This window comes from Sinocyclocheilus rhinocerous, unplaced genomic scaffold (assembly GCF_001515625.1).
Source record: "Sinocyclocheilus rhinocerous isolate Xijiao unplaced genomic scaffold, SAMN03320098_v1.1 scaffold466, whole genome shotgun sequence".
NCBI classification, from domain to species: Eukaryota; Metazoa; Chordata; class Actinopteri; order Cypriniformes; family Cyprinidae; genus Sinocyclocheilus; species Sinocyclocheilus rhinocerous.
In genome coordinates, this window is record NW_015631145.1 from 754,899 (window position 1) to 779,828 (window position 24,930).

General features: G+C 38.1%; 1 protein-coding gene across 1 annotated transcript in view; it reads right to left on the reverse strand.

Moving 5' to 3' along the window:
- Positions 1 to 24,930, reverse strand: part of robo1 (roundabout, axon guidance receptor, homolog 1 (Drosophila)) — a 279,412-nt gene that overhangs the window by 170,503 nt on the left and 83,979 nt on the right. Inside the window, exon 4 of the mRNA XM_016554386.1 lies at positions 16,361 to 16,447. Within this exon, the coding sequence (XP_016409872.1) occupies positions 16,361 to 16,447 (87 nt within the window). The remainder of the gene's footprint in view (positions 1 to 16,360; positions 16,448 to 24,930) is intronic.

The window sequence follows — 24,930 nt, forward strand, 5'->3', positions numbered from 1 at the left end:
GCTGCTGTGTAGGTAGGCTAAGTGATATGACGGTAGTTTTCTCAAATGAAACGGTAAAATGCTAATGAAGTGACTCTCAGAGCAGCTGGAGATGACATTCGTGTTCATATCATCATATAGTGAGACGGTAGAAGCTGAAAACACCGTGAGCGTCATCCGCGCTTTAGTAGGCTATGTGTGTAGTAAACAAAACAGTGCGCCGCGCCATCCGCCATTCATTCATTGCGGAAATCATGGCGCCTTATGCGTGGTATCAAATGCTTCCGCAGATTTATAGCATTACTATAGCATTTCACCTGAGTTATTAAATTCAAGATGGCCGCACCCTGATGACGTCATAATATGCTAATTAGACGAGTATATTTACACCCCACATAAACTTTCGGTCATGCCCAACATTTTTCTAATGTACAGTAGATCTCTATCTTTAAGCCATTTCAAGCCACAAGCTTTTGAAATCTTGATGTCAAAATCCAGCATTTGTCCAAAAGTCCCTGGCGCCTAAAGGGTTAACTTTTATAAAGAATATCTCTTTGGGTTTGAGACTTTAGTCTTTGCAACTTTAGGGATCTTATCTATTCACGAACAGCTTGTAACACTCCAAATAGAAAGGAAAACTTGAAATCGCATCTTATGACTCCTTTAACATGGTTTTACATGTAATGTTCAAGCTTCATTTCTTTTTTAAGGTCTACATTTTGTTGAGAATTTATATAGCTGACTTTATCTTAATGCATATGCAAAGTCTTTAAACATTTAAAATGCATATTAAGATCACCACACAAAATTCACATTCATTTACACAAAATTCCACATTTTTTGTTTCAGAACATTTGACACTAAAAGCCTGATGTTTCACCTATGTTATTTATTCACATGCAAAAGTCAAGCCTCAAATGACCTAAAAACAACTTTTGAGAGATCAGATTAATATGATCACATGCAAGTATTATTGCACACACACACACTGTTGAGCAAACACATCAAATTCCTTCACTTCCTTTCCATGGTTATACTCTATAGAGATGATAGCACATCATATAGCAGCTCCTTAGCTACAATTTCAAGGTCAGGCCTTGGATAATTACGCCTCTTGGAGGACTCGTCTGTCTGGGGAGCTCGCTATTCTGCTTTACACCCTGTCTGCTGTGGGATTAGCCCTGGGGCAAGGAGCTCTTCAAGATGCTGATCAAGCATCTCAAGTCAAATTGGCCTGAAAGCTTCTTCATCAGCAGGTAAAGCATTCCAGCATGAGGTGGGAAATCAAAGAAAACCAAATTTATATGAAAGTCTGGACCTGAGACAATCTTTAAAATCATCATCATCATTTATATCAACGCCTGCCAAACTGTATCAAACTGATCTGGTCCACTTGCAAATGAGCGAAATTTTGTATTCTGCAGACTTGGTTTCCTGTAGAAGCCCAATTAGACCGGGCAGAGTTACAAATAGCAGGGGGAGGGCTGCAAAGACCCCGTAATTGAGGGAAATCACATACCCACAATGCAACAGGGCTGAGGGGGATCAAAGGTAGCCTGTGTATGTGTGAAGGTGAACAAACCGGGAGGGGGAGGAGGGTCCATGTTTTCAAATCTACTAATTAGCGGACCCTCTTTTTCCTTGCTAATTTAATTCCCTTCTCTTAAGTCTTTTGATTGTGCTCTCCCCACTAGGCTGACACCTCCAAAAGAGAGCGTTAGCATTTCAAAAGTGTATCCAAGCTTTCCCAAATAGAATGGTCACTAGGAAGCTGATCCTGTCCGAAAAGAGAATGAGGTGGAAAGGGAGGGGGTTTCAGAGAAGGAATGGTCTTCAATGCCATCTTTCAGGTTTCAAAAACACTTGGGTTTTGGGTTGTAAAATGACCCATACAATCCTACAGCTCATCCAACCCAACAAAGGCTGAGTTGGGATAACTTGAGCCCAAAGCGAGTACTGCTGAGCACTGCAAAACATGCCAAAATCCGGATGTGTCTCTTTGTACAAGATAAATCCATAAATCATAGTCTTTAAAGTAATGCATGCTCATGCATTTACTTTTCGTCCCAAGAGATGTGTCTAAAATCTCTTCTTTCGCGCTTCATTTTTAAAAATGAAGGTTCCAAAAAAGTTGTTTTATGTTACCCAAATAACCTTTCTGCGTGTCGGCTTCCTTTATCTGTCAAAGGCAATGCACTAACCGGCAACAAAAAGGCAACTCTTCAAAACAGTCAAAATAAGGGGGGGGTGGAGAACATTCAAAACAGTGACAGCATTAGGATAGCATTAGAAAAGCTGAAAAAATGTGCAATGTTGTGCAATAATGCGCTTGAGTGGTTTTGGAACATTTGGAATGTAAACCCGATGTTTCACATGTGTTTGCATAGTTTTACATGCAAAGTTCACTTGATTACCATGATGAATTTCACATTCATATTAATTTAAACAAAACCACATGCAATTTGTTTTTGGTTTCAGAAAATTCGACATCTAAATCCAATGTTTCACATGTGATGCAAATGTCAAGTCTCAAATGGTCTGACAATTTTTAAGTGTCAAAATATAAAATTTTTAAACATATTAAATGAATATTAAATTCACCACATGAAATTCACATTAATCTGCTAAAAATCACATTAGAAAAGCTTAAAAAATAGTGCAATGTTGTGCAATAATGCTCTGAATTTCATTTGCATTACAGATAAACAAACGTTGAGTCAAGATGACACAGATTTTTCGGTCTAATCACAACCGTATGTTCCAGCTCCGCTCATTTTCATTTTGAATAGATAGCGATCTAAGCCAAGAGCCATCCTAAACACTCCTTTTTCCTATAATCTTGGTCTAAAAAGCCTCCCAGACCCATCGAGTCATCAAGAACGCCCCCTTTCCAACCTTTAAACGTCATTCCAGCGTCTCTGACAATCTCGCAGCTCATTCCCAGACAGTCCGACGCAGCGAGCACCGCACCGCACTTTACCCCTCATCACCACGCTGGCCCTGTGACAGCCCAAGGGGTACGCTTGCATTCCTCGAGGGTTTAAAATACCACAAAAGTGCTGGGAGATATAAACAAGCGGACGCGGTCGCAGAAAGGACGTCCCAGGGGTTTCGAATCAAACCCGTATGGGGCATCAAGTCCCTGTGAAGCGTTTATCATTTGGTGTGCTGCTTCACTATTTTACGATGTCGAATTCATCTGCTAATTAATCCAATTAAACAGCTCTCACATGCTCATTAAAGGTTTAGTGAGACTGCAAGAATGAGAACTGTTCGGTTTTAATAACGGCATGGAGAAAGAACAAAATAAACGCAAGGTATGGAACCCTATCTTGCCATTCCACCCAGTAAAAGTCTGTACAGATTTGTAAACCCACCATTCGGCCTCTAATCTGAAGCACCATGTCATTTAATTCCGCCTAATTAGGCTTAGGCACACGTTAATTGGGATTTAGGTGAACGTGGCGCACACAGCTCAGTGGGCGCTGTCATTTTTCACAGGTGCGTGAGGATCAGGGTTACTAATCCCTTGGCTTGTTCTCAAAGACTACTTCCTGGTGGGCAATCGCCACAACTACTGGTGTTTTTTGTCAAAATTGGCTTTTTCCCCAATATCGTTATAAGTATTGCTGTAGCTGCTGATGATATTCTTATTACCATTATTATAGCAAGCGCAACCACGCATGGATTTCATCATCTTGACATCATTTCATTAGGCCACATGTGAGTCGTCAAGGCCAGCATGCAGGTCCTGAGCGGAGAGAGAAGGAGCGCCGGAGACAGATACATCGCTCACCTGCGAGAACAGAGGCCATTAATTGGCCTCTGGTTCCTGCTGTGCCCCGTCAGACACTGACAATTTATTATCTGCACTTAGGAGACTATCCATCCCAACTTCCACCGCGCCGCACCGCAGGGGTTAACGTGATGGATTGTGTTCCCGAGACATTCCTTCGTGCATTCTTTTTGTTTCTTACTCTCTCTCTCTCGCTGCCTTACACGCATATATATGGACATACCCACTCTGAGGATCAGAAAACATGTGCGGCACTCCGTACAGATGCAAATACTCTGTGCTTCCTTTGAGAGCCATGCACCCATCATGCAAACATGTACAGCTTATCATGTTGCGTTTACAGTCACTGCTACCTGGCTCAGCCTGTTTGATTGACAATGAAATGCAAGTGAAAAAGATGATGAATGGTATGCATCAACGATTTTACAAAAAATACCGAACATGCGTTTTAGAATGTATTCAATGTTTCCATATAATTGACTAATTATTTTACAATTATTTTGCATGAAGCTTCTTTGATCATTTGTGTCACACCAAAAGACCATTTAAAGCTAATTGAAAAATGTGTCAAACTTAAAAGAAGGAACTAAAACATGCATTTTCTCTTATACATGTCTATTTTTAACAACACCAAGATTTTAGGTTGATATTGAAATATTCTGCGCAGCCACTGAAATAATCTTATCAAAAAAAGCTGCATGCAAAACAATTATAAGATAATTAATAAATTCTGATTAAAACAGTTTAAGATGTTACACTAAAAACCAAAATTAACTCTTTTAAATGCTAGTGAATTTAGGACTCAAACTATCATAATTATTAAAAATATTTTTATTTGTTTAATATTTTTATAATAATTTTCAAATATTTTTAGTTTTGTATTATAATATTTTTTGCATTAATTATTATCACTAAATTATATATATATATATATATATATATATATATAATTTAGAGATAATAATTAATACAAAATATATTATAAGTTGCATTCAATAAAGGTAATCTAAATGTAAAAGCATGAGCATGCATAATTTTTAAAATGTAAAATTATGATTAATTATTAAAAATAAATATACTGCCATTATTGGATATTGTGCACGTTTGTACTGAAATATTCATGCATGATGTATTGGTAGCATGTTATCGGCTACTTTAAGTTTTAACGGTCTCCAATTTGTCCTCAACACAGGCCTCTATTCACAGCCTTAAAATCTCTATTCGCTGTATTGCCGCTGTTTTATCAATTACGGATTGCATCTTTGGGTTAAGAGCTGACGATTTTCAGAGGTCGTGGAAGAGCTGGTGAATTCTTGACAGATGACATTCGAGCCCCTAATAGGGTCAGTTTGACGTACAGTAATAAAATGGGCTCCTGCGGTGAGACATGAATCAGGGCCACATGACGGATGTGCTCTGTCTTAACTATCATTTCCCAGCCTCACAACAGCCATGAGCTAATCAGCAAGTTCTCACAGGCCTCACTGTACAACAGACAAGGATTAGAACAACACCATCATTCATTGTCACAAGCAGAAAACAGCGCTCAGTAGCCAGGAATCAACACCAACTCCTCATATGTCAACGCTCTTGGGCAAAAACATCCGTTTCCTCACTCAATCTACAGTTGGGATTGTCGCCATGTCCTTCAACAGCACTTGAAATCTTCCAGCTGACAGTAAAGCATGGTGGTTAAGACTCAAATCACGAACGGCATTGCTGACTATGCCAAAACACAAGCCGTCCTTGACACGGTTTTCTTCAGATCTAATGATAGCACATACTTTTACAATGCCTAGCATAATTACAGAGCTCTGTACCTGAACACAACCAGGAAGAGTTTGTGTTTCTCCATCTCTCAGAGAAGATGAGCCCTACCGTGAAGTTTGAACTGCAACCCTTGACCTTTCTTCCTATGGGTGCTTGTTAAAGCGCTACACTGTTTCCTCAATGCGCAGATGCCTCTCAGCAGTGGTGCAGCCCACAGCTAATTCTCAGAGCAACTCCATCGGAATTCAATACAAGCAAGGCACATGGGAAAGGGATCCATGCTTTTCCCCGAATTTAATTTCCCTCGTGAAATACAACTTCATCCGACAATCCTCCTCTCTGTTTCAGCTCGTTGATAGACATGATTTAAGCTGTTTATTCTTGATTACATTAATCAAGCAATCACTTCCTCTGTAATCACGAGTAGACGTGAAAAGTCTGTAATTTGTTGCCTTATGTTTTATTTATTCAGTTGCAGTTGTAAATCCATCTAGTTACTCTCATTCTCTCTCTCACTCCCTGTATGAAGAATTGCACAACACAATCGCAGAAAGTTAGTCCCACAGCCATTTTTAAGCTGAAGTGTGTCATTTATGCACCAAACACAAAATAATAATTTTTCAAATAGGTTTTGTTTGCCATGAGGTGAGCAAACAGATAGTCCCGCCCCCAAACTCATGCCATTGGTTGAGCCAATGATGAATGGTCGGGATGCTCAAGCAAACTGCAATTATGAATGAATGAATTAGAGGGATAGTTCAGCCAAAAATTAAAATTCTTTCATCAGTTATTCACCTTCAAGGTGTTTCAAACCTGAATGAGTTTCTTTCTTCTGTTGAACAAAAAATGAGATATTTTGAAGAATGTAACCAAACAATAGCTGCTATCCATTGACTTCCACAGTATGGGTGGAAAAAATACCATGTAAGTCAATGGCTACCAGCAACTGTTTGGTTAACAACATTCTTCAAAATATCTTCTTGTGCTCAACATAAGGAACAACATAAGGGTAAGTAAATGATAACAAATTTTCAATTTAGGGTGAACTATCCCTTTAATACTGCCATTATGTTTACAGTTCTTCAGGAAATCAACCGAGAAACGGCTTACTTATACACTGAAAAAATTAGGTGTATAAATTATTTTCACTCGGAAAATGCTATTAAATTTCACAAATAATTACAAAGAATCAGCAAGCACTGAACTAAACATGAAATTTTGGAGTAGGAAGACTGAAATAGTAGTTTCTTGTAAAACACTCCAATAATCGTTGTTTATTTACAACTCTGAAAAATCCGTTTTTACAGTGTAGCTGTCTCTGCATATAAGCTGAATGAAGTATTTTAAAAGTACTTAAAAAAAAATGACACACTTGAGTTTAAAACTATATTCTTCCAGGTTTTAACTTGTACACAATTACTTCAGGCTCAAGGATAATCACAAAGCAAACTAAAGCAATAAAATAAAGCAATCAACGGTTTAAGTCATAACAGCCTCCTAAACCAGACTGTCTCTTTAAATCACCGTGTTAAAGCAGCATTGCAAACAGACTCATTCACAGTCAATGGGACCTGCCTGACAGGGAAGTTTCCTTAAGTGCAGTGAGCACCAGGTCTATACTGACATGCCCGAAAAACCAAAGAGAAAGGAATCCAGTTAAATGTGTGACAGTGTCACTAGGTTTGCAGATAAAAAGGCCCAGAGTTTGTTTTAGCCGAGCTTTAGTCAGTTATTTGCGAAGAAAGAGGATCAGGGGCAACGTCAACCGGGATTATGCAGGTCTATTACATTCGGCTTAAGGTTTCTGTCAAAATCTCTGCTCAGAGCAGTTCCACCCGGGCCTGCCAGAGGCTGGAAACTGAAGAAGGGACAGTGATCTCAGCACAGCTATGGGATGGTTTACACCAAGCTACCGGAAACAAATGTCAGTGCATACAAATAAAATAAAAAATTATGACTTGAATGATTAATCATTAATGAAAGTCAAAGGGTGACAATGAGAATGATGAATGTAAATATACAGTGGGTACGGAAAGTATTCAGACCCCCTTAAATTTTTCACTCTTTGTTATATTGCAGCCATTTGCTGATAAAAGGAATGAAGGATGAATAATAAAATTACATAAACTTCAAGTGCCAAAGTGAACTTTGCCCAAATGCTTGGTTAAAGCAACAAATGATTTTCTTATTCACAAGAACAAGACAAACAGGTTTAGCATAACCACAAAACACATTAAGGAAGCAAGGATCTACAATGTTCCTCAAAGGTGGTACTTCAAAATTCCTTTTAACACCTTAAAACCACTGCTTGCACCAAGAATACTTTAAAATACATTATTTCTACATGGTTCCACACTTCCTAACCAAAGATTTACATGACTTTTCAGCCAAAAACCAAGGGAGCTCTGTTTCTAACTAATGCTGACTGAAGTAAAATTTACATTAGCTTTGATTTAGCATATAATCACTGGAGCAACACTGACAGGAGAACATCATAAAGAAAGACAAAACCGTTCTCATGGTTCACTTGTCCTGTACAACAACTTTAAAAAGTAATGAAAATTGGCTAGCAGTTCCTCAATGACAGATTTTAAATACCATGGCAAATAAAAGTTACGCCTCAAGCACAGTTATAGGATACTTACACTAATGCTCTCATATGCTTCACTGAAGTCTGTGGAAACATCGTAATCTTAAAGCAAAGTAAACGATATGATTCTTAAGCAAGCATGCCAAGATAATGCTTTTCAGTTACAGTACATTAGCAGAGCATGATAAATGTGAGGATACAGTATACTAAAATAACTTCGTGATAACTTCGTCAAGTAGGTAAGGAGCATTTGAAAATGAAAAGTTGTGACATACAAAACAGAATCACATTAACAGGTACGGAAATAGGCTATATTCGCAACTTTTCACCACAGTATCGGAATTCACTGGAACCACAAAGCAAGTTTTTTTAAGAAACTGTGCTGAAAGTCCTCGTTCAAAGATTATTCAACTAAATGTACGTACCTGTGCAAACGTGTATAACTGCGATAAAAAGCACGAATCCAATAACTCTCCCCGTCATCGTTCAAATATTCGCGTTTAGAGAGCTGTGTGTAATCCGCATAAATAAAATAATAATAATAATAATAATAAATCAAATTGTTGTGCGTTTTTGATCCTTCATAATATCCAAATGCAATATTCGGTTTTCCAGAATACTTCAGTGCTCCGCAAATTTGCAGATTTTTTTTTTTTTCATTAAAGGTCCCCGTTAAACTGATAGTAATCCAGTTTATTTGTATTCAAACACGCACTCCACGAGTCCAAAATGAATGAAAAGCTCAAAATCAATCGGGAAAAAAAAAAGAAAATAAACCGTGCAATGTTTTGAAATGACCTCCAAAGAATAATAATTCTGCAAGCGCAGAGTTGGTCACTTTGTATCCGCTGATCGCATCCCAAAAGATCCCATAGAAAGCCAGTGAAACGAAACGAACTCGAACTCTTTTCCAAAGTTTTCAATGTAATAAGGTCCCCAGCTTAGAAAAGCGACCAGTGTCACATCGTTCAGAAACAACGTGAATAAGTCATTTCGAACTCAGAAACTTCAGTTTCCATTGGAACAGCAAAAGCTCTTGTTTTCCTTCACTGGCCCTCTTGAAATCAACACAAAGCTGTTGCACACACATGCATTTCTCATCAAAATTCACCTCAGCTCCAGTGAATTCACAAAATTAAATGTAAACAAATAATCCACCACAACCAATATACTAACAGACAAAATGCAGTTCTGAGTACCCTCTTGCAAAGCCAGAAATATTCCTCTGAGCCACATCAATATACTCAAGCAAGGAGCTAAGGCTAAATCCTAAAATTGCCCCTGAGCTTTTACCTTTTTTTTAAATATAAAGGACAGTAAAAAGCAGACAGGACTATGAATAATTATCTTATTTGCAACTTAATACAAATTTTAATATATACTGTAGTACCAGTGAATTTTTTTGATATATATCTACTCATTCTTTATTCTGAGTAGTTTCCACATTTTAGAATAATTATTAAAACTATGAAATAACACAAATTCGATGGGAATTATGCAGTGACAAAAATAAAATGTATTTTAGATTCTTCACCAAAAATACACTCTTTGTTCCAAGTTATCCATTTAAAAATGCATTAAAGTCTTTAGAGTCAAAGGTTTTTAACTTCACAAACAAAGATATTAACATTTGAACATCTGAAATAAATTCAGTGCAGTGTGTCTAATCTTTCCACTGGTAGTATGTCAAATAAAAAACCCACATTAACCCAAAAACACTATGCAGGCATAGCCCTAAACTACAAAACAACAGTCCATTCACATCAAGCTAAAGTTCCTGACCTTCACCAGTCCAGAGTTGTGTCAAACAGCCTAATATACTAGTGGCTATGGCAGTTTTATGTTGAGGAGACAGAGGAGTGCATCCAACATCTGAGCCAAATATTCATCCTTCACCTGTCCACTAAGAACACAGAAGGACAGCCAAATTACAATTCTCCTGTCCCTCCACATCAAACCTCCTGTGTAGCGTTTCCAAAACCCTCAAAAACTAAAAAAAAAAAAAAAACTGAGCTCATTGATTTAACACATTGTTCCTTTGAGTGCTAAACCCTCATCAAGAGCTCAACATTTCTGAGCAACATGGTTTGTACAGCGACTTTGAATCAGCATACAAACTCATAAAACTCCAGGCGTAATTCAATTCTAAACTAACCCTCGTGTCAGACACATGAATTTATTGTGAACTTACTCTGGAAGACCTGGTAGCATTTATGCGCCTTGCTGTTGTGATGACGAGGTGTCTTTGGGCCGTGATGGGCTCCTAGCGAGCTTCCTCGTAGACGCTTACACCAATGGTTTGATGGGTTCCTGAGGCTTGCATGACGAGGGACTCCTGGAGTTCCTCCATGTTGGACGCCCATCATGACAAACATTGCCAAAACAGAAACAACCAGAGTGATGGCCTCCATGATGGAAGCTTTCTGAACTTATTAGATTATCTTCAAGTTTGCTAAATGATTCTGCTAAATGAATATCTACTTTAACACACCAACTTTCCTTCATCAGATGACCTTCTGGGATCCAAGGGTTATCCAAAAAAAACAATCCATTACGTATTATAACTCCAAACACATTTTAAAAGACCAGTTTTTAATCCCCATCTTCCCAAAAACCAAATGAAACCTCCTCATTCCCTGTCATGGACACTTTATTTCTTATCTCACCACATGATGGAACTTTTTTTAATGAGCCAGGCGCAAACAGAGACACTATAGACAATATGGTCAGCGAGGGCCACTCCCCTTTTTTGGATTTCAGTATCTTACACATAATAACCTTTATCCTGTTTGCGCTGTAATTCTCCGTTTGATATCCACTCTCGGGGGATCATCAAAAAAAAGTTGTCAGGAAGACACAAATCATCTGCAGTGTCACCGTGTTAACCCAGCTATAATGAAAGACAGCAAATCAACTGAGTGAAGTACAGGAATGCAAATCACACAGCTGCCTGTCTGCCATAATGCATACAGAGCAGCTCCATACGGGCACTGACAAATCTGTTCAGACCTCAGATGAGGAGTGAATCCTGTGAGGACGTCGCTGAGCTTCTGCCCTTAGACCTCTGACACAAGGCCACACCGGCTGGGAAACACCGTCAGGCACTAAGTGCTGCCCTGTCATTCCCAGAGATTCCTCCAAGCAGAAAACGTCCCTGACTTGTCAGCCTGGCTAAGAAACAACCAAGCTAGGTTCAGGCGATCTCTCAGGACATCTTCAGCGCAAGTGTTGTCACTGGGAAAGAATGCCTTTGTGGAGGGCCATCTGGGCTGCAACCAGGATACGGTTCAACAGCAGATTCACATTAAAACATCAACCGAAAAAAGTTTAACAACAAAAAAAAATGCTTTTAATCAATGCTGAAATCTTTTAAAGGACAAAAAAAAGTTTTAGGTGAGGCACAACAGAGCTACACATTTCTCGGGCAAACAATAAAATGCTAAAATACATCCGACAAGAAAGCGCACAAAGAATGGAGGACTAGAATTGCACAAAAACAGCATAAAAGGACATTCTCTTCATTCATTACAAACCCTGTGTTGTGCTTTCAGACATGGGGTGGATGGGTTGGGGGGGGAGCTGAACAAATCTGTTTCTGTTTTTCCATTCAGAGAGGGGACTGGCAAGAACAAGATGCATTGTGTTTTCATGCTTAATTGGCTTAATTGGTTTACTGGTTGGAGAGGCTTAAATGAAAGGAGAAGCTGTCTAAGAGAAACTGAGCCAAGTAGTGCCTTTGTCTTTGGCTTCCATGTGCCCTCCCCACCTTCACAACGGGGGATTCGACCAATCGGTGCCTCGCAAGCTGTTGGACAAGACCCTCACCAGCAGTCCCGCTGAATTATTAACGCAACCCCGCAGAGCAGGAGCGGGAACAAACATGGGGAACGTTTTACTACACTGCAGCAAGGACAACTGGATATTCCTCAATCAAGGCTTATGTATCCTGACGTAATGATTAAAACATGACTATGCAGAAAGAACAAGTGGCACTTTTGCTGATTGCTCCCTTATTACCCTTGATACAAACACAGGGTCTTACAGCACCAACAAAAAAAGTGGAATTAACTGCCAATCTTTGAGACAAAAGGAAGAATGTCATCACACTTCAACGCACAAGAGTTGTGCATCTATAATTTGGTTGGCCTTTGCAAAGGTGTGATGCTCGACAGTTGCCTCCACCCATTCTCCAGCTTGCAAAAACCCAAGAAGCCAAGATGCAGTATTTAATTCAGCACCAGAAAATTGAGTCTCAAATGGAGTCTAAAAATTTCATTCTAACAGAGTGGAGCTAATATGGCTTTTGACTGGTTAGAATGACCCAAATGGAGAAACAAATATATTGAAAACCCTGCATTTCAAATTTGTTTTGATTTATTCAGGAATGCACACAGTGCTTCGTTCTGATTTACGGGGAAGCTGCCATATTCTTGAGCATTTACTTTCCAAATCACATTGGCGTACAAAAACATCTGCTACTGCGTGTGTGAATTCATATATTTCTCTGAAGTGGATTTATCTGCACCACAAACGGGTGGATTTACAACATGTTTGACATGGTCTAACACCTGGAACTCACATGTGAGACGGATCTCTGCAGTAATGGCCAAAAAAGTTACTTTTCACCTCACTCTGCTTCCCACATGCTCCAACGTTCAACCTCCCAAACTTCTTACATTCCCTCTCTCATGTCCTCTGCAGTTAAAAGCATGTCCTTCCTCCGACAGAAACAACGCAAGGGTTCTTTCTGTCTCCCTGCTGCTGTCAGCTGCCAAAACATGCAGGTTGCCATGATGAGCACTATAAATATGATGTACAGCTTATGTGGTGCCACTGACCTCACAACACACGGCGAAGGAGTGCGCGGGAGCAGGTGCCATGCAGATTTATGACACTCAGCGAGAACTTTCACCCTCTACGTACTCTCATGCCCCAGCGAGCAGAGAGTCCAGCTTGTGATGACTGAACACATTCACTCCTCCATGGCAAAACAGCATGTGGGAGAAATACAGTGTAAATGTAAAATGTGCAATTGTTTGGATGCACTTTCATAACTTTGCCTGTGGCAACTGGCACTGCTGAAAGTTCTCCAGCCACCCCCTTGTTTGGGAAGTTTGGAGAGTTTTAAAGTACTGTTTTTGGGGTGATTTTCTGCCATATTCAAATAAACTGATGGAGGTTGTCATTTCTGTGGAAATTGCATTTTAAATATAGCATTGCTACCGAATGGCTAGTCGGATGTGCATCAGAATTTTTCTAAGCTACATGTCAGCATTTCTGAATATGCTGGTTTGGAACCAAGGTGTTTTTTTTTCCCTTCAAATTTGCCAATCGTGTGCAAACTCATTTGACAGTCATGAGGAGACCATATGGACCGCCAGACTCAACACAAAAAGGGGGTCGTTGAACTTTCTTTTTCCATCTCGTCTTTTTTTTCCTTCAGGAAAGCGCATGCCATTTACGACTCAAGCTTAAAAATGACTACTACTTTGGAATTTTGAAAGCCGTTTAATTTTGTGTACCAAATGGCGCTTAGCTAGCACTTGGCAACGACGAGACAATTTTGTATTCCTTCACCCATACTAATCTCAGCTGCAATAATAAACACATTTAAATTCTTTATCCCGTGCCAAACAGACGTGTTGCAGAATAATGAGAACCTCAACACAACCAGCTTCTTATCGCCAACTAGTCTGCTCCTTTCATTCTCCGCAGCACTCCAGTCACTCTTGACAGAATTAGCCTGGTTCAGCATTGAGAGTTTAGCCTGATGGCCCTATTTCCTGGGACACGGGGTGATTTAAGCTTCAGGATTTGTGATGAAAAGAGATTGGATGGGGAAAAATTCATATAAGAGCCCACATCCTCTCCTCTTGTGGAGAAAACCCTCTGGTTGACTGCTGTGGAGGTAATTACATCTCAAGTGGGATCGGACCTAAAGGAAGGACCCGAATTTTCCATGTTTTCCACCCTGAGGAGAAGCAAACGCTTTGTGGGGAATATGCTTTGTGGATAAGTTCCATTGTAAGAGTGCTTGTGTTCCACGAAGAGTGGAAAAATTTAACCCTGAACGTGTGGGAGATTTGCATTTGCACGTCCTTGAGGCAGAAACCATGGCCCTAATAATGCAAGGCATTAGGAAGGCAGTCATACTAATGATTGTGGGGCCTTCAAGGTCAGGACTCTAAGGCCTGAGCAGGACCCCATAATGAGGATGCACAGGAGACGGGACTAATTCAGTCTCAGACTGTCACTCCCAGACAACCAGGTGCATTTGGAACCACCACAGACAAGTATTACGCAGCATGACAGTATGTGCAGCATTGTTGCAACAAGATGCATGAAGACTACATATCACAAACAGATTGAATGCTTTATCATACCACCCAATACATTGCTTTCCATTCTATTTCAAAGATTCAATCGTCAATAAGGGTAAGAGTAGTGCTGGGCGGTATGACCAAAAATTTATATCACGGTATTTTTCAAAATTATACCGGTTTCACGGTACATGACGGTATTTTTTTTTTCATGCATGACCGGGTGTTAACCATATTTTCTACTGACTGAGAGAGGAAATACTGCAGTATGTTGACTTAGAATGCCCTATTTTACTGTCATGATGAGTGAATATTGTCAAAAAATACCACACTAAATAGTGACTAAACACGACCCCTTTTAATGTTAACCAGAAGTCACTCTCATTTATAATCGCGGCATTGCTTGATCTAATCAACATGCATCTACACTAAAGAGCGGCTATGCGGTTGTTTTGGCTATATTACTTTTTTGTCTCATGCAGCGCACTGCCTGCGTCTGAGTAACAAACTTAAAAAAAACAACAAACAAAAAAGTGCATGTGATCTATTTTACAGATATTAACAGATGAACTACACTCATATTTATAATTCCAAACAATCAGTAAGCGACAGGTGCTTGGAAACGCTGTTTTGTACTAATTTATTGACGAGTCGGCTGCGGTGCGGCCAACTGAATGCGCTGCTTCTCTGCCGCTCACTGCACAGAACAGACGCCGAGAGAGGTGACACTTCTCCGGGAAAGTCAGACCTCGCGTTCGCGGGACAGCACTGGCGAAATCTTCCAACTGAACCATAGCTAAGGTTTATCCAAATAAGTCGCTAGGTTTGTCAGTATGAATATTCTATGGAAAAAAGCCACTAAAAGGGTCTGAAAGTTGCTAAATCTAGTGCTAAAGTCGCGCTCGTGTGTGTGAGACGCGGGAGCTGATGGCAGGGGGCGGTGGATATTTGTGGCAGTCAATGTGGATATTGTGGACGAGTTCTTCTGTGTCATCACGTTCTATTAGTTCTACAGCTTCAGTTTTCGGAACTTTCACGCTTAGTAACACATACAGCTGTTAAAAAAAATGTCCACAACAATACTCTAAATGTACCTTTTTTCTACCACAGTCAGGCAGGCAGTATCTCTGTCCTTGTGAGATTGTGAAACAGAGTGCTCTCTTGAGGCTGTAGTGTCATTCTCTATGCTCTATACCAGCTATTCTCATCTTCCACTGGATCACCCACGAAGCCAAAGCCGCCTTTTCACTTATCGAATTGTTTCTCTAGTGAAGGTCAGAATGTTAGCAAGCTTTCTCCAAACATAACACCACACACACTGCAGGAGATTCTCTTCTCTGGCCCCCAGGGCCCCTAGAAGGTGAACTCTATTTCCACTTAAGCAAAAAGGGTCAGGGATCTTCTCTCACCGATTGACTCATCTCATCTGAGTGCATTTAATCTGGAAATTGAGGTTCTGGCTGACTCTACACCTTTGGGTCATAAGCATCAGAACGTTCCAGGCTTATCTCCCGAAAATAACATAGAAAGGGTGTGCAATTTCCACAGCTTGACTTAAGTAACATTTGTAAAGAATATAAACAGATTATAAATGGAAAAATGTCACTCAATACAGATGCACCGACAGACTTAAGGCGAAGGTTGTGCAAAGTTCATGAAAACCCAAGCGGAATGAGAGAATCTACAGAAGAACCTGCAATGTTTGGATCAGAAATGGGTCATATCTACATAAAAACTTCATGTTATCACCAGGCAACCCCTCATTTATCTTACAAAAATGTCAAAAGTTCATGGAAGAGATGAAATAACACCTACAAAATATGTTATTTAAATGAGATATTTGAGAGAAGCTCTTCCATGGTAAATACAAAGCAGTATTTTTAGGTAAGAAATAAGAAGCAGTACCTGTATAGCCCAGAGAGTTGTCGTCATCGTGTTCTGCAGTGGGGGCCTCTGTGGCCCTATTGCTAGTCCCCTCCTGAGTCCCCGTGTCTGTTGAAAGTAACACAGACTCTGAGACCTCAAGCAAAGAATATTGGGCCAACGGCAACATGGTAGCGCCCCAGTATCCCTGATACCAAAAGATGAGCAGTACTAGGCTCTGCAGACAGCGACTTTTGAAAGGTCTGCAATTGCAACCTCCAAACTGCATTATCATGTCAAGAAAGCACTTCAAACTTCAAGCTCCGAGGTGTTAATCAATTGTTAGCCATTAATCCATTGGAGAATCCCAAGAGTGCAAGTCCTAAATATGGCGTTTTCCTTCTCTTCACAGGCCTAAAGAGGTGCAGTTAGCCCTGATCGTCTATGTGTATTTCTGAGGAGTGACAATGTGTGCCCTCTTGCAGCGCATGGGCAGAACTAGGCCGACCCAACTGCAAATACACTCAAAGTCACTGACACACACCCTATTTAGCTCTACATACAGTCATTGACTAAACTAATTCCCCAATCAGCGCATGTCGCTTTTCTGGAAGATGTACTGACAGCTCTCCTCTACGCCTGGTTTAGAAAGGGAGGACCGGGCAGGGGGTGTGGCAGATGCCCCCCATCATGGCGAAGTGTGGGATAAATCAGACTGGAGCCATGCCCACTTCCATTGTTGGGCACTGACAGGGGGTTAATTTGGGATGAGGGGAGGTGAAGGGGCCTGTTTAATATAAAGGGGGTCAGAATGGGCCAGATGACTGGGAAGCATCCTGTCAGGACCGTCATGGCCGTGAATGAAGATTGGCATCATTTACGGAGATAAAACGGCAGACAGGCAAAACAAAAGGAAGTCATTGGAGAGCACTTAGAGCTCGGGGAAGTGTGACCACTGTCTGTCCTTCCGTTCACGCTGTCGCTAGAGCTCTCTAACAAACAGTGCTACTGTTTCAACATTTTAACGTCATAATTGAGTGCTTGAATGATTTTCAGGAGAATTCTAATGTCTGTTTTATGACTTGGGCCACACTAGCTAGCACTTCTGTTGATGCATTTAGTGAAATGCCACTTTTAGCCTGCGTTATGCTGAGATGGCAGTATCTCAACAAACACCTCGCTGAGTCCATTCACAGAATCTCAAGGTCGTGACCATCATGAGACTTTTGGCAAGCTTGTGTTGGAAGCATTCAAGCAGTCAAAATACATGTTTGCACATTTTACACATTTGTACACTTTTAGCAATGTTAAAGGACAGTTTATGAACATTTAACACCAAGCATACAAACACATAGAACTCACACATTTACTTGAGTCTGTCTGTTTGTGTATAGACACTATATTGACTTCACCATACCATTAGCTTTTCTGTTCAAACCCCAAAACCCAAGTTCTTTGTGATGCAATGCAAATGACTCAATAAATAAGATTTTAATACCAGGTCTACAAGCATAGACATATTTACAGCTTTTAATCAATCAATTTATACATGCTTGACAAACAAAACTATCTCTACACAATTTGCTCAACCCACAGAATTCCAAAGAACTGGAATAGTCAACATTCACAAAATTCTACACGACAACTACACACAAATTTATAAGCTTAAAATAAACATTTACATCTATACATCAAATATTCGGGATAATCTGTATACAACTTCAAAAAGACCTCCAAAACAAAAGCTAGAAAACTTATAAAAAAATACAAATATTGTATATCCCCAAGGGGAATCAATGTAGACATGGAGACCTTGAATATTCTAGCTCCAAAACTGCACTGACTACTGACTGCAGAATATGGCTTTATGGTGGGTTTAGAAAGAACACTTCACAACTCATTAACAGGTGGTGTGCCCAGATGCCCTGGAGGACACACAAACAAAAACCTGGTGCTCCCTCAGATTCAAATGGCCCTGATCCACACAAACCAATCCAAAACGCCCTTCCTCCCCTGATGGCTAATTAAACCAAACCTTATGCTAATGCTAGCTGACATGTCTACATGGGCACATTAGAAGGATGTTCCCCATGCACCCCAAAGCCCCGGCTGCCCGCTTATTTTCAGACACACACCCTGCTTTCTCATTTTCTGGCTTTATTGATTTAAGGAGAAGGTGATGTACTAGTTCCAATAGCAGTGGGCCCAGACAACCCACATAAACACAACAACAGCAATTTGATTTGTTCATCTTAATGGCTTTAAAAATCAAGGCCATTTGTTGAGTCCACCATCAGTCGGTTAATTATTTTTGAAGGCAGGAGAGGGCAGGGGAATTATAAAGAAAATGAGTTACCGTATTAATCAGTACACTTTAACACACCTCTTTTTTGATAGCAATTTCTCATTTTTAGTTCAGCTTAAAGGCCCTGAATTATGAAAGGGGTTTAATTAAGTCACATGAACGAACTTAGCTGGACACAAATGAACACGTGCGGAGAGAAAGAAATATGTGAACAGTGCAACCAGACTGCAAATTACCAAAGATAATGTTGAAAGATTGTGTGGAAGGACACAGCTGCCAGTCTGCAGGAAAGAGGAAAGAGGAACACACTTTCTCTTTGAAACCACACATACGAAGAACATACTACTTCTGATTCCGAATAGATCCAAAATGTACCCACTTTGCTGAAAATACCTAATATTGGATCAAGTTGGAAACGTGTTTAAATGACATGTCAAGACCATAAATTAATAATATTGCTTGATACCTGCAGCAATAATCATATTAAACAGTTTGTGCCAGCAACAATCCAACAGTGTCCATGTAAAACCAGTAAAAATCTATAATTATACAGTTACCTCGTGCAAACAACTCTAATCTGTTGTTTTTTCTCTAAGGAAGAGGCGGAAAAAGACCACAACTTGTAAAAATATTTGTTTTCCCTAAATTGGTCAAAGTCAAACCAAACAATTCTCATAAGAAGCTATAAAAATAGAGGTATAAAAAAATAAAAATAAAAAAAAACATAAAAATATGGTGTCTCTCATGCAGTTTTTTTGTAAAATTAGAATGACTGAACATTTGAATTTTAGCTATTTGAATGTGAAGTTCTGAAGCCTAAAAAATATAGAATATGAAATATTAATTTAAAATATAGAGGTATAAAAATATAAAAATGGTGTCTCCTGTGCAGTTTATGTACTATTTGAATTTCTAAAATTTTGAATTTTAAAAATTTGAATTTGAAGGTCTGAAGCCTAGAAAATCTGTTGTTATAAAAGGCATATACATTTTGCAAATAAACAAACATTTAGCTGAAACACATTTATATAAACTATTTTTTATAAAATCTACAAAATGTCTCAAAACAATTCAATTTTGTTAAATGTCATAGGTATAGAATTTAAATTCACACCTGTAAAATATGCCCCAAAAATATTAATTTTATGTCTTAAATCCAAATGTGCAAAAGTCAAATTTATTTATTTATTTGCATTCATTCATTCATTCATAAATTGGGCAAAAGTCACCAACAACTGTCATTCAAGTTACACACCAGTGTTAGCAATTTGTTCAAATCTTTAACCACAAGTACAAGCAACAATAATAGCCTTAGCAAAGCACTGCTAATAGCAGATCCAGTTCTGAGACAGCAGCCCATCAGTAAATATCATCAAGGCTTCAGCCGGACCACACCAGGGTCCACGCTTCTCTGTGGGTCTGATTAGCTCACATATCATTGAAAAGTACCAAGGGAGGAATTATGCAGATGAGGGTACTGCGGTCCACACAGTGGGCAGGAAACCAAGCATAATGAGAGACTACAGAAGAGCTTTTCCTTCTGTATGGGACGTTCAGACAGGGAAAAGGGGAGAGATGGTTAGGGGAAATTAGAGGGTGGTTTCAGAGAGCCTAGGAGAACCAGACCGTCTGGCATCTAGATATTAAATAAAGTTAAGGCCACTGACATATCTATAGTGCTCCTGAGGTTGTTAGAACTGGCCCACATTTCATTGCTCTTTTAAAGCTTATGAAACTTAATGTAATTCATAGTTATGTTTTAGTGAAGTTTCAACTTCAATGAAAGTCTCAAATGTCTCAGATGTTTCTCCTAAGGCACCTTAGGAGAAATATAAATAGAAACAAATGAAACAATTGACACACAATTACAGTATATTGTAGAGCTGTACAACTAATGTAAAAAAATTTTTAAAAAAACATACATCTGAGGGAAAAAAGTCTTAGGTAAGTTTTAATTTCTTCTCCACTTATTCACATTATTGTATGAAAAAGAGATCTCAGGAAATTGATGAAAAATCTTTAATTTCATTTTTATTTCAAACTGTGCTATCATGACAAATCTTTCTCTGTAAAGAAAGAAAATAAGAAGCAGGAACCTAAAGCAAGAAGTGTGTTCTCCACTTAATCTTATTGCTGTATAAGAGAAATATATGATATATTAAAAGACATCTAATGTATTTTTATGACATTAAAAAAGCAATCATGTGCTTATATAATCAATCAAACTACCAATCTCAATAAAAAAAAAATCTAAATTAAATAAAAAATGTACAAATTAAAATAATCAATAAAGAATTACAAAATAATAACATTTAAATTAAACCATGGAATATCAGAAATGTCAGTAGTTTAAAATTGGTTTAAAAAGTAAAATGAATTAAAGTCAACCTAATTTGAATAGAAAGTAATTAAAATAAAAATTTTAAAAATCAGTCTTCCAGTTGAGTGTCGTAAATGTCAAGTACATTATTCAAATGTTCAGTGGCAGTCAATGCTATAAGTCAATGACATTCACTCATTAGGTTTAATGCAAAGTTAACTGTTCATCTGATAATAAAGCAATATGACTTACTTTAAAAATAAAGCAAGACAGACTAGCTTTGAGGGGCTTCCCAACCAACAATTTATTTTGAGCGATGTGGTTGGATGTATGATTATGCATGCGCTTGCTCACATACTCAACTAAGATTGCAAACACCAAACAAACAAGTCCAATCATCTGCTGACCAGAAACACATCCAACAACCGCTGTCCAAAAACATCAGGAATTCTACAAGGAGAACATCTGATTAGCACTGGTGCGAATGCTTGTGGCTCACTGAGTCACCGCGGTCATAGCGTGTTCAAGTGCTCTAGGAATAATCCTATCAATCTACGTCAAAATCGCGGCAGGCCATATATTCAAATAAAAAAATCGCTATTTTAAATTGTAATAATATTTTGCAATATTACTATTTTTACTGTATTTTTTATCAAATAGATGCAGCCTTGGTGAGTGCAACGTTGTTCTTTCAAAATTATTTAAAAAACAGTAGTGTTAATAATTATTTGCTCCATACAGAATACTTGTACAGAGACATTCATTCTGAAAGTCTGAGATCCAGGGCACATTCCTTCAAAGTCACGGTTCTTCAAAAACAATGTCTATTAGAAAAAGCCTTTCAACAGTACGAGCTTCCTTCAGCCTTACAGCCACTGCCATCATTAGCAAAGTGCCAACATGACAATAGAAGGGGAATTCTTCGAGATTTATTAAGAGTGTGACAGAACCTCTGCTAATTCACCAGAGCTCCAGGCTTCGAAGCGGCATTATTCCACCGCATGTTCATGTCTGAACCGCACCAATCTTCAACCACTGCTGCACTTTGTTGTGGGCAAAAGAGTCAAGGTTTCATTCTAAAAGAATCTCTACTTAATGATGATACATGTGAGGGAGAAAGTGAAAGAAAGATGGCTTATACTGTCAGTACTAACCTCACTTACCCTGAAATGATTCATTAATTGTTCTATTGATTTATACAGGTAGAAAGTAATTTTTAATTACCAATCGCTTAAAATTCATGAGATTTGGAATACTGTGCATCATATGAAATATTTTCTTGGTATTTGTTTTTTTGTTTTGTTTTGTTTTTTTTGTGTGTGTGTGTGTGTGTGTGTTTGTGTTTTAAGCTCAAAAAGATAAATAACCTATGATGATATAATTTTAATTTTTTGTATAAACTACACAGTCAATTGTGAATTTCAAATTATCACGTTATTAAAATAAAATGAATACTGAAATTCTTTCAATTATTCACTCAAATGAAAAATGAGATCTATCGGAGCAGATCATTTACACTTTAAGAATAATTACAGTGTGATTTATCAGCTCAAAGCTTTGGTCACAGTTCACCAGCCATCTGATCCAGAGTCAGGCAAGCTGAACAAATAGCAAGAGCCTATCTGCCTTTTCCAGGCTCACAAACAAACATTCACATTCATCCACACATTTTTACGCATGCATACATGCACAGACATGTGCAACTATATTCATTTCACTGACACCACAGTACGACAGCAGAATTTGCATCCCTTCTAGAGCAATTAAACCTGAGAAAAGACCCAAACCAGCACCTAAAACGCTGCTCTGTTTTATCAACATACCAGGAAATAATGTCTCAAAGCTCAAGATCTTGGCTGAAGGAGAATGACGCTGTTAAATGGAATTGCCATTTTTAACCTGAGGGGACTGTGGGATAGAGTGGGCGTAATTCCTACTGAAAGATTTACTCTGTAAAGAATTCACAGTATATCAACACTGTATAAATGCTTTATGCTCTCGGGCAGTGGATGATGGAAGGCGTTTGTGGGCGATCAGGGAAGCCGAGATTATGATTTATAAAACAAATTATATAAATGATATCAATTATGATTAACAATTTCATCAACATCAAACCTCAAATTTACAGCTTAAAAATGATCATTGCATGTAACCTTTCAGTGACACAATACAACTCTCCAAAAGACGAACACAAGTGAGGTGGATGTTAAGAACTTCTGAAGGAGTTTGAATTCTATGGAAATCTGAGGAGTATTTTGTGGGATTGCGGTCTACTCACAAGTATTTGATATCCCATGATGACGTGATTTATTAAAGACCTTACAGTGCATTTATAAGAGTTATGAATGATCTGTTAAACCTGATGTTGCTGAAGCTGCAACTTAGTACTTTACTGTTCATAATGCAGCTTAAAAATGAAATATGATGTTTGCATGCCAGGCTGGACTGTTGTGTGTTTTTTTTTTCACTCTTTATATTATGTAAAAACTCTTTAAAATGCAAGCTTATTGTCTAAAATAAAAATACAATACTAAAAACATCAAACCTCAAAATATTGTTGCATATATCTTTTCCGAGACACAATAAAAACTAAAAGCCAAAATATAAATAAATAAAAAAATAAAAAAAATGAACGCTATTCTATGAAAATCTGAGGAGCTTTTGTGGGATTGCAGCCTACTCACAAGTATTTAATATCCCATAATGTGAATAAGAAACGTGCATTTATAAGAGTTATGAATGATTTGCAGTTCCTGGATAAGCCTGATGTTGCTGAGGTTGTACTTTACTGTCTATAATGCAGCCTAAAAAGGAAATATGAAGTTGACACGTCAGGCTGGATTAAAGTTATGCACTATTGTGCTTTTTCACTCACTATCACTATCTGTCAAGACTCTGGGAAAATCTTTAAAATGCAAGCTTATTGTCTTGCAGAAAAAACAATGATGTATTTTCAAAAGCCTCTTTTGTCATTGCACTCTTTAAGCCCATCACATAATCAAACCTGAACTTGTTTTTGCTTGAGTCTTTGCTGAAGGGACTGGTGACAGCATAATTACAGGTCATAAAACAAATTGAAATATTTCATCAGAATGAGACGCATCTCATTAGAAAACATTAGAAAAAAGCGTGTTCCACCCGGCTGTCAGTTTTTTAGCTGACATACAGTATGCAATACGATGAGATGTGATCCTTCAGGTTATGGAGACCTCTTTTAACCTGTGTATATGATTACAAAACACACTTCTTCATATCCCTGTTATCAAACACAATAACAGTATTATATGTCCTTGACAGTTCCAGTATGAGTTACGGTGTCATCGCAAAACAGATGTTAACGTCAGTCCTACTGTAATTCACCACTCACCCATACACTTCACACAATCCACACAAAGTCCCTGTATCTCACTGGCTAACAGAAATTACATAAATGAACAAATTATTTGTGATACATTTGAAAAAGCTAGAATGGGTTTAAAATCGCAATAAAAATCGACATTTCATAATTTTCTAGTAACACTGTGTTTATGAATTTATAGCTTGTCATTGAGTTATATTACAAATACTTTGTAAATATTTTTTCAAAATACTTTGAAAATGTAACTAATGAAAAATGTACATACATTTTAACATAAACTAAAATAAAATAATTTCTGTGGCAACTGAAAATATACATATATATTTTTTTAAATAATAATATTTTATTAAATAATATATAATTTATTAAATAATATATTTTTAAATAATAATAATTTTGTAATAATTTTTCAATAATATACTTTAATATGTATTTATTTATTAATTTTTCGGTCAATAAAGTTAAAGACTCTAAATAATATATGTACATTTCATCCTAGTATAAAAATTTACAAAATAAATAATATAAAATAACATTTGTGATTTTTTTTCAGTTTTAATAATACTTCATAACAGCATTTTTTTTTATAATAGCAACAACAATTTATATGTGTGTGTATGTGTGTGTTA